Source organism: Arachis ipaensis, chromosome B09, assembly GCF_000816755.2.
Source record: "Arachis ipaensis cultivar K30076 chromosome B09, Araip1.1, whole genome shotgun sequence".
Lineage (NCBI taxonomy): Eukaryota > Viridiplantae > Streptophyta > Magnoliopsida > Fabales > Fabaceae > Arachis > Arachis ipaensis.
The window spans coordinates 140,656,586-140,664,814 of record NC_029793.2 but is presented as its reverse complement, the minus strand read 5'-3'; the positions used below and the strand labels follow the sequence as shown (position 1 = coordinate 140,664,814).

General features: G+C 36.5%; 2 protein-coding genes across 5 annotated transcripts; one reads left to right on the top strand and one right to left on the bottom strand.

Annotated features, from left to right (window-relative positions):
* On the top strand, window positions 637-5,122 carry LOC107618976 (protein Spindly). Of its 4 annotated transcripts, none has more exons than XM_016321171.2 (6): window positions 637-983; window positions 1,101-1,143; window positions 1,492-1,909; window positions 2,024-4,013; window positions 4,198-4,404; window positions 4,582-5,122. In XM_016321171.2, exons 3-6 carry the CDS (start codon window positions 1,569-1,571, stop codon window positions 4,894-4,896), a joined length of 2,853 nt encoding a protein of 950 aa, XP_016176657.1. In that variant the 5' UTR covers window positions 637-983; window positions 1,101-1,143; window positions 1,492-1,568; the 3' UTR covers window positions 4,897-5,122. The 4 variants fall into 4 exon arrangements, with proteins under 4 accessions (XP_016176657.1, XP_016176656.1, XP_020966546.1 ...); XM_016321170.2 differs by having other exon boundaries at window positions 1,548-1,909; window positions 4,582-4,896; XM_021110887.1 differs by having other exon boundaries at window positions 1,101-1,204; window positions 4,582-4,896.
* On the bottom strand, window positions 5,255-8,229 carry LOC107619131 (nitrilase-like protein 2). The gene is made up of 9 exons (XM_016321355.2): window positions 8,011-8,229; window positions 7,549-7,685; window positions 7,252-7,380; window positions 6,707-6,765; window positions 6,270-6,382; window positions 6,108-6,200; window positions 5,880-5,982; window positions 5,672-5,754; window positions 5,255-5,564 (listed from the first exon to the last, which is right to left on the bottom strand). The coding sequence occupies exons 1-9, from the start codon at window positions 8,176-8,178 to the stop codon at window positions 5,523-5,525; spliced, it is 927 nt and encodes a 308-aa protein (XP_016176841.1). The 5' UTR covers window positions 8,179-8,229; the 3' UTR covers window positions 5,255-5,522.

The following is an 8,229-nucleotide window of genomic DNA, read 5'->3' as shown; positions in this document are numbered from 1 at the left end:
AATGATTTAAAAAAATGTAATTTTGTGTAATGTATAATTTAAAGAATTTAATTTTGATGCACGAATAATTTTATATACATCTAATGATATAACTAGTCATAAACAAAATCTAACGATATAACACCACATTAAAAAAAATAATTATTTTTTATATTGATCGCATGAAAGATTATTCAAAAGAGCAAATATAATTACACAATTGTAACTAAATTTCGTTAGTCTAGTAGTTAACTCATTAGTCCGCTTAAGCAAGTGATAGGGGTTTGAATCCCGCTTTCTACATGCAACAACCCATTGGCTAGCGACAAACTCTTAAATGGAGTTTTGATCCGCGACGAATTAGTTTTTGACCTACCGAACATCGAATTCCGCCTTATGTATGCAACAATTTTTTGCCAATATTAAATCCTTAAATAAAACTTTTATCCACAACGGATTATTTTTTGAACGGCCAAAATAAAGAATATGATAAAAATAAAAAAAATAATTATACAATTATATAAAATATTTTACATTGTTAGTGTGTTGAAGAAAAAATGTGGTAGGTGTGGGACCGAGAATTGAATCATAGATTCATAGGTTATAAGAGTAATTATCATTGAAATTGATTTGATTAAAAATATAATGTGCGCCTGATCCAACAAAAACAAATAAACCAACGACATCCCCCGCTCCTTCGAAGGCATCGTCACACTTTTAAATAAAAACGCTTTTGCGTTTGCCTCTTCAAACTTGCAATTAATCCTTTCATTTCATACTTTTGAACACTCATTCCAAATTGAACCACCTTCCTTTCTAATTAATTAATAATCACGCATTTAATTCTCGGATTTTCACTCATTTATATTTTACTTTTGAAAATAATTGGACACATTGCATTTCAGTTACACAATTCAAAAGGTTTCATCGTTCATCTTTTCTTTGGCTCTCACCTTCGTTCTGCTGCTGCTTCAACTGGTTTTATTTTGACCGTTTGGAACCTTGTGAGTCTCTCTCTCTCTTCTTCTTTTTGTTTGTTTCTTTTGTAACAAAGAAAATTTCGAATCTGAAAAGGTTTTATTCTGATTTGATTATTTCTTTCTTTTTTGTGTATTGTCAAGTTCACTCACTCAAGAAGCCGCAATCACCTCCCCTGAATTCCAGGTCTTTAGCATTTTCTTCAAAAATAGGGTTTCGTTTTTTTATCCCCGGTTGATTCTTCTATGCAAGTTGATGGATGATAGTATTATCATATTTGTTATCTGTTTAATTTAATTTTCTTTTAATTGCTGATTGTTGTGGAAATCAAGTAATCAGTGTTTCACTTTTATGTAACATCATGGTTCAGCTATACTAGTTTATACCTTAGCTTTTCTTTCTCTATTTTTCCCCCTTTTTGATTCTATCTTATTTTGTTTGGTTGCTTTTTCATCCCCAAATTGGTGAATTTGCAACAATGGTTTGATTTTACCTTGATTGAATTTGTGGTTTACGTCTGCATTGTTGGTTCAGTGAGGCCTGAGTTAAATTGTGGAAAAGCTGGAAATTTGATGAGTTTGAGATAGCAGGCACAGAAAAAAGTCCTACTCATGAAGAAACTATTATTTTTCAAATCCTCTGCATCCAGCGGTGGAGGCAACAATGTAGCTACTCCAAAATCAACAAACAAGCAGACATTATGGGAGAATTCATCAGATAATGGAATGAATAGTCAGGCTCATGGAAAAGCTGAAAATTATTCCCAGGGCCCCAAGGGATTGTTCTCCAAATCTCGAAAGCAAGTTTCTGATACTCATAGTTCTTGTTCTGGTCCAGCTCTTAGAAGGAGCAGGTCATTTTCGTCCGCCGCCTACCACTTGAAAGATCCAAGTAGATCTCCTTCTAGTAGCATTGCTAGTGATCCGTATCATCAGTTTGAGCATTCGTCTCGGTGAGAGTCAATTACCTTATATCGAAATAATATCTTGACTAAAAAGTTTAATTTATGCATTTTGTTGCTTGTGTTTTGCTCCTTATTTCGTTGAACTTTCTGTGTATCTATCAGTTGTCAGGCTCTTAACTCTGAGAAGCAAAAGAGGGATAAGCCAGCACAATTTGCAGTATCTTCTAACCACAATTCCAATGGATACGAGAGACCTGGGTCCCATAGTTCTTCACGATCCCATCATGATTTATCTGGGAACTCTTCGACTTGCTCTAGCAATGTTTCAACTAAGGTTGTAGACCGTTATATTGATGGGGAGCAGCAACTGGAGGACAGTAGACCCAGGAGCAATTCACATAGTTATAATTCTGGGCATGGAAATTATGGTGTGATGCTGCCTCCGAAAATTCAGCTCACAGCACCTAATTCACCAACAGATGGATCCAAAGATAAACCAAGGGCTCACTCATTCAGAGAAGCCAAAGTTAGTCGTCCTCGCCTCTCATCTCGAGATTGGATGGAAAATGGGTTTGGACATGAATCACCAAGGAGTATTGCAAAAAATGTCATTGAGAGACTTTCTCAGTCTCGTGATCTCTCTAAAGCTAGGTCAAAGGATTTGGATCTTGACAATCCAATCACAATCGAAGATATCTATGCAAGATCAGTGAATGGGCACTATGACTCTGATTTGGATGACACCCCACCAAAAAGTTATTTGTTGGATGAACCATTCAGGATGACAAATGGTTATCATGGCATGAATGGCATTTCTGAGGGTATAAGCTGTGATGAAGTTGATGCTGATGCTGATTCTGATCCAGAACTAATGAGAAGGTCAAGGGAAGCTGAGGAGAGAGTTATTCATCTTTCTAAGACGTTAGAACGAGAAAACTTTTTCCCTGATGGTGGTTATGATGTGACAACACTGATTCAGACAATCAGAAACCTGGCAGAGGAGAAAATAAGCTTGGCTCTAGAAGTTTCGACCCAACTAAGGTCTCGAATCTCTGACAGAGCATCTGCTAAGGAAGAACTTAGACGTGTAAAGACAGAACAGGAGTTTCGAACTCAACGACTTGAGAAAGAGAAGAACGAGATGCAGTCTGCATTGGAAAAGGAACTGGACAGGAGGTCAAGTGACTGGTCGTTCAAGCTTGAGAAGTTCCAGTTAGAAGAACAAAGGCTCCGTGAACGTGTTAGAGAGCTTGCAGAGCAGAATGTATCACTTCAAAGGGAAGTCTCCTCTTTTGGTGAGAGGGAGATGGAGAGCAAACGTGTGATGGCATACACTGATCAACAGCTCAAGGGATTGACTGAAAAGACAGAGAAAATGAAAGAGGAGATTGTTGATTTGCAGCAAAATCTCTTAGAACTACAAGAGAAATATAAGATAGCAGAAGAAAATCGGGACTGTATTCGAAGAAATTTTGAAGAGAAGGATAAGGAGTGCAAAGAGTTACAAAAGTCCTTAACGAGATTATTAAGGACTTGCGGTGACCAAGAGAAGACAATTGCAGGATTACAAGAGGGCTTTAATCTGGAACTTGAGACAAACAAATCTAAGGAGGGCATTGATAAGCACATTGCCAAAATGCAAATGGAGCAGATGAGGTTAGCCGGAGTAGAATTGGCCTTGAGAAGGGAACTAGAATCCTACAAGGTTGAAGCAGATTCTCTTCGCCATGAGAATATAATTCTGTTAAACAGATTGAAAGCTGATGGTAAAGAATGTTTTGTCGCAACTTATAAATTAGACAAAGAATTGTGGGCCCGCGTCTGCTGCCTTCAGAATCAAGGCCTAACAATGCTGAATGAAAGCACATCTCTGTGTTCTAACATGATGGAATTCATTAAAGGGAAAGGAAGTCATCTTCGTCAAAATATCCAACTGGATAGAGAAGTCATTGGAAACGGTTTAGATGCACAATTTATTCTTGAATCTGAAACAAAAATTCAGGGACTTAAAAGTGGTACTGATCGCTTAACTAGGAGTTTGCAGACGATGTCTTCTTTGATGAACGAAAAGTCAAATCCATTGACTTCTAAATTTCAGTCAGAATGTATAGATGCTGATAAATCAACTCAACTGAACGATCAATCATCTGAGGTGAGGTTCTTCCGGAAAATTTTCTGTTGTATTCAAACTAAACTAATATAGACCTTTACTTGCACTATTGTGTTAAAAATTTAAACCTTTTTTGAAGTTCCAATTTATTTATTTATTATTTCATTTTCATTTTTTTTTGGTGAACTTCTCTGTTCTTATCATATGGAACATGTTGTTTATGTAGGATATACTAAGAACTGAGCTTAAAGCAGAATGTTTGGTAACAAGTTTATTACGAGAAAAGATGTACTCTAAAGAGCTCCAAGTTGAGCAGATGCAAGCTGAACTGGCTACAGCAGTAAGAGGAAATGACATACTTAGATCTGAAGTGCAGAATGCTATGGACAACCTTTCAAGTGTAACACATAAGTTGAAGGACCTTGAACTTCAGGTTACTCAGCTATATTGAAATTTTGTTAAAATTCAGCTTGTGTATATTTGCTTCTTGATGAAATTTTGTCATCTTTGTTAGTATTTTTTTTTTCTTCCAACGGCTAGTATTTCAACCATTCCCCCGACCCCATGTGAAAAAATGACGTTTTTCCTTGTTTTGGTTCTATTGTAATAGATGATGAAGAAAGATGAGAGTATAAACCACCTTCAAAGTGATCTTCAAGAGGCTATGAGGGAGTTAACAATAACGAGGGGAATGTTGCCCCAAGTGTCAGAGGACAGAGATCGTTGTTGGGAAAAAGTGAAACAGTGTAGTGAGCAGAATATGCTGTTGATGTCAGAGGTCAATGTATTGAAGAACAAGATAGAGACACTTGAAGAAGATATACTTGTCAAAGAAGGTCAAATAACAATCTTGAAGGATTCCCTTGGCAAAAAACCCTTTGATCTCCTTAGTACTGATTCCATGCATGAGTTTTTGATTAGATGATTACACCTGTCAAATCTTGTTCCTATCACTTAGGACAAATAATTACATTGTTCATAGTTGCCTATATCTCTTCAGAATTGTTGGTCTTCTAAAATGTCTTAAAAGTTTTTCTTTCTTTTTCCTTTATCGTTTTAGTTTCTTATATACTTGGTGTAAGATTTGGACAGAGAAGTAAAAGAATATATAGAAAAGTCCTTTTTGACCTCTCATCCCTTGAGAGGTTTTATTTTCAGCCTCTACAAGCTTGTTCCTTCACTCATTTCAATTTTTAATGTTTCATCCTTAATTAATGTGTCCCTTTAGCTATTTGTCTTTAGAGAAACAAATGCTACAAATCCAAAGTTACTGGAACAAAGACTCATTTCCAAGTACACATTTTAGAATAGCCCAATACCATTTTTACAAGATAAAGCATTCATTGTTTTTATGAGAAGAACATATAATTGATCATACACCAGAAGTTGTAATACCAATAATGTGACAACATATATAACCAGGGGTTTATATGAGCCTTATCATGAATATAACTATTCTATTTTATCTGTCTCTATTCTATTCTAGTTTGGTATGGTGCTGATAGGCATATACCCTTAACTGGTCCAATTAACAGGAGTTGGCCCCCAAAACTATAATGATGCAGCTTTCCAGAAGTCAATTGGCTTCCTTTGCTGTAACAAAAATGAACATATTCTCTGCATTAGGGAATATAGATTGGAAAAGCTCTACTTCAATAAAAGCAACCCTGAAGCCCATATATTAGTATCAAAACTGTTACCTTAGCAATTGGCATCTTCTCCCTTACAGAATCAACCAATGATAAATCAATATCAGCTACCACAATGCCAGTGGACAATCGATCTGAAACAGAATAATGAAAACGAAGCATGGAAAAACCAGTAACTATGGGTTAAGCAACCAGAACACAACGTCAAAACTCAACATCTGAAACATCCAAGATGAACTTCACCAACAAATGTTCTTACCTGGTAATCGGCCAACAACAGTTCCCCAGGGATCGATAATCAATGTATCACCATAACTCTCTCTTTTCTCATTGTGTTTACCAGCTTGTGCAGCAGCTATGACCTGATCAATTCATCAAATCATTTCTAAAAAAATAAGAGGCTAATAAGAAAACAGTTTAATATATTTCCCGATACACATTTCTTAATAACTTCTATACCTTTAATGTATCAACAATGAATACTTACATAGCATTGATTCTCAATTGCACGAGCACGAAGAAGAATCTCCCAATGTGCTTCACCAGTCACTTTAGTGAACGCTGAAGGAACCAGTAATACCTGAAAAATAAAAGGAGTGGTTTACAAAACAACATATCTAAGCAGAAAAGAAAGATCTCCACAGAATACCTGTGCTCCATGTTGGAAACGTAACAACTGGTAAATCTCTGGAAATCTCAAATCATAGCAAACAGTGAGGCCCAATCGCCCAATAGGACTGTCTACTGCAACAACATCTTTGCCTGAAACATCAACAGCAGAAGATGTTCATATGAACAAAACCAACTCTCAATACATAGTTGCTAATCTTCTTTATCAACATCCTCCTCCCACAAAAAGGGAAAACTGCAGCTCTGCAGTTTCAGGTAAAAGGAAATATGATCTGAATTACTATAACCAATGGAGGCATGTGAAAAGTCCAACTGATCCTTATATTTTCTAGTACGAAAACAGCATGCAAGCCTAAAGGATCCATAGGCTCTTTCTTTTAATTTCAAAAACACTTAGAAAACCAGAAGTTCCAAGGAGGGCTAAAGCAAGACAGACTCATCTACTCTTCATACTACCTGCTTCTGTAAATCTACTTTCTTTATATACCCTTCCACCAGGAACATCTACATCAAACCTTCACAAGAGGTAGAGAGAAGAAAAAAAAATGTCATATTGTTTGTACAAACATAATTAGACAAACAAATAGCAATAAATTCCTCATATGGCATGTTATATCTAGGAGTAGATAAATGGGTATTCTCCGTAAGGAACTATCTAATATCAATTATATCATTGTTTTCTAACACTAGTAATGCAAGTGGTTGGGCTTCGATTTACCATTTTGAGCATTAATTTGTACGGTAGTTTTCAGCTTTGATCAATTGATATGAATGCCCCATTGCCCCTATATTTCTCTAATTCTCCCCATTCTCTAATTCTTTTTCCAACTTTCTTGGTTTAAACATCACTCACTCACACACTTTCTCTCAAGCACATACTCTACACTTGTGTTGGCATGACAAACTTGCAACAATATGCATGCAGATAGTGCAAAAAGAAATCTTCAAAACCACAGTTGATGGAATCAAACACACTATTGACAATAATTTAATCATCTTACAGGTGTATCTTTCTATAAGAACTTCTAATTTCCCCGGTATCGTCCACCACGACGTGAGTATTACACAAGTGTTCATCATCAGATCCTTTTTCTTGAAAGCCTCCAAGTGACAACCAAATGCTGGATTCTCTGCAGTGATTCAGAAGTGGAAACTCAGTTGCATTATCAAAGATGTCTTGGCAGTAGTTATCATCATGCACAAAATGCGAAAACCGCAAAGTAAAACCATCAGCAGCTACTTTATCTTAAAAGCACATCACTTCCTAATGCCTATGGTGATATAGGATCATGAGGTACCTTGCCAAAGAGCAATATTTGTTCATGAGTGGGCCATTTAAAGGTTCAGCAATGCTAACACTATCTCCATCCTTGGCAGCAACATAAGAGAAAGCTTCAGGAAAGCAAAGCAATTTTGCTCCAGCTGATGCTGCTTCCTTCATACCCAGCAAAAGGACTTCAAAGATCAGGATGATAATGATGCCAATAAAACCAACTAATTCTTGAACAAACACAACAAAGGAAAAAAAAAATTCAAAATTTGTTCCCATTTGCCATTAATCTCTCCCAAACAAAATAAACTATTTGATAAATTAAAGGCAAGCAATATTATATCAGGACTTTCCTCATACCAACAAATAAAGGGGAATGATGAGAGAGAGATACATCCAAATGATAGCAAAATTGTGCAAAATAAAGGGGACCCATAAGATATTAGAGATGAAAGAATGGAACTTTGAGAAGAAAAAGGGAGAATTTCACTTTGACAAGACGTGAGCAAGTGGCGAAATTGGCAGCGAGGTCGTTGATGGAAGTCATCTGAGCGGCTGCGACTCGGACTGAGTTGGACGGCATGGTTGACTCGCTGGACACACAGAAGCGTGGAAGAAGAAGGCGAGTGTAGATTCTACCAATCACATTCACCGGCATGGAAACTAGTTTGTTTCACTTTGTAGGAACCTGAATATCTATACTCTATAG

Coding starts and splice junctions, on each gene's coding strand:
- LOC107618976 (XM_016321171.2), top strand. CDS start 1,569: ATGAAGAAACTATTATTTTTCAAATCCTCTGCATCCAGCGGTGGAGGC. Junction 4,014..4,197: donor TGAACGATCAATCATCTGAG/GTGAGGTTCTTC, acceptor TTGTTTATGTAG/GATATACTAAGAACTGAGCT. Junction 4,405..4,581: donor TGAAGGACCTTGAACTTCAG/GTTACTCAGCTA, acceptor CTATTGTAATAG/ATGATGAAGAAAGATGAGAG.
- LOC107619131 (XM_016321355.2), bottom strand. CDS start 8,178: ATGCCGGTGAATGTGATTGGTAGAATCTACACTCGCCTTCTTCTTCCA. Junction 6,766..7,251: donor TCTTATAGAAAGATACACCT/GTAAGATGATTA, acceptor CCTCTTGTGAAG/GTTTGATGTAGATGTTCCTG. Junction 6,383..6,706: donor AAGTAGATTTACAGAAGCAG/GTAGTATGAAGA, acceptor TTGATGTTTCAG/GCAAAGATGTTGTTGCAGTA.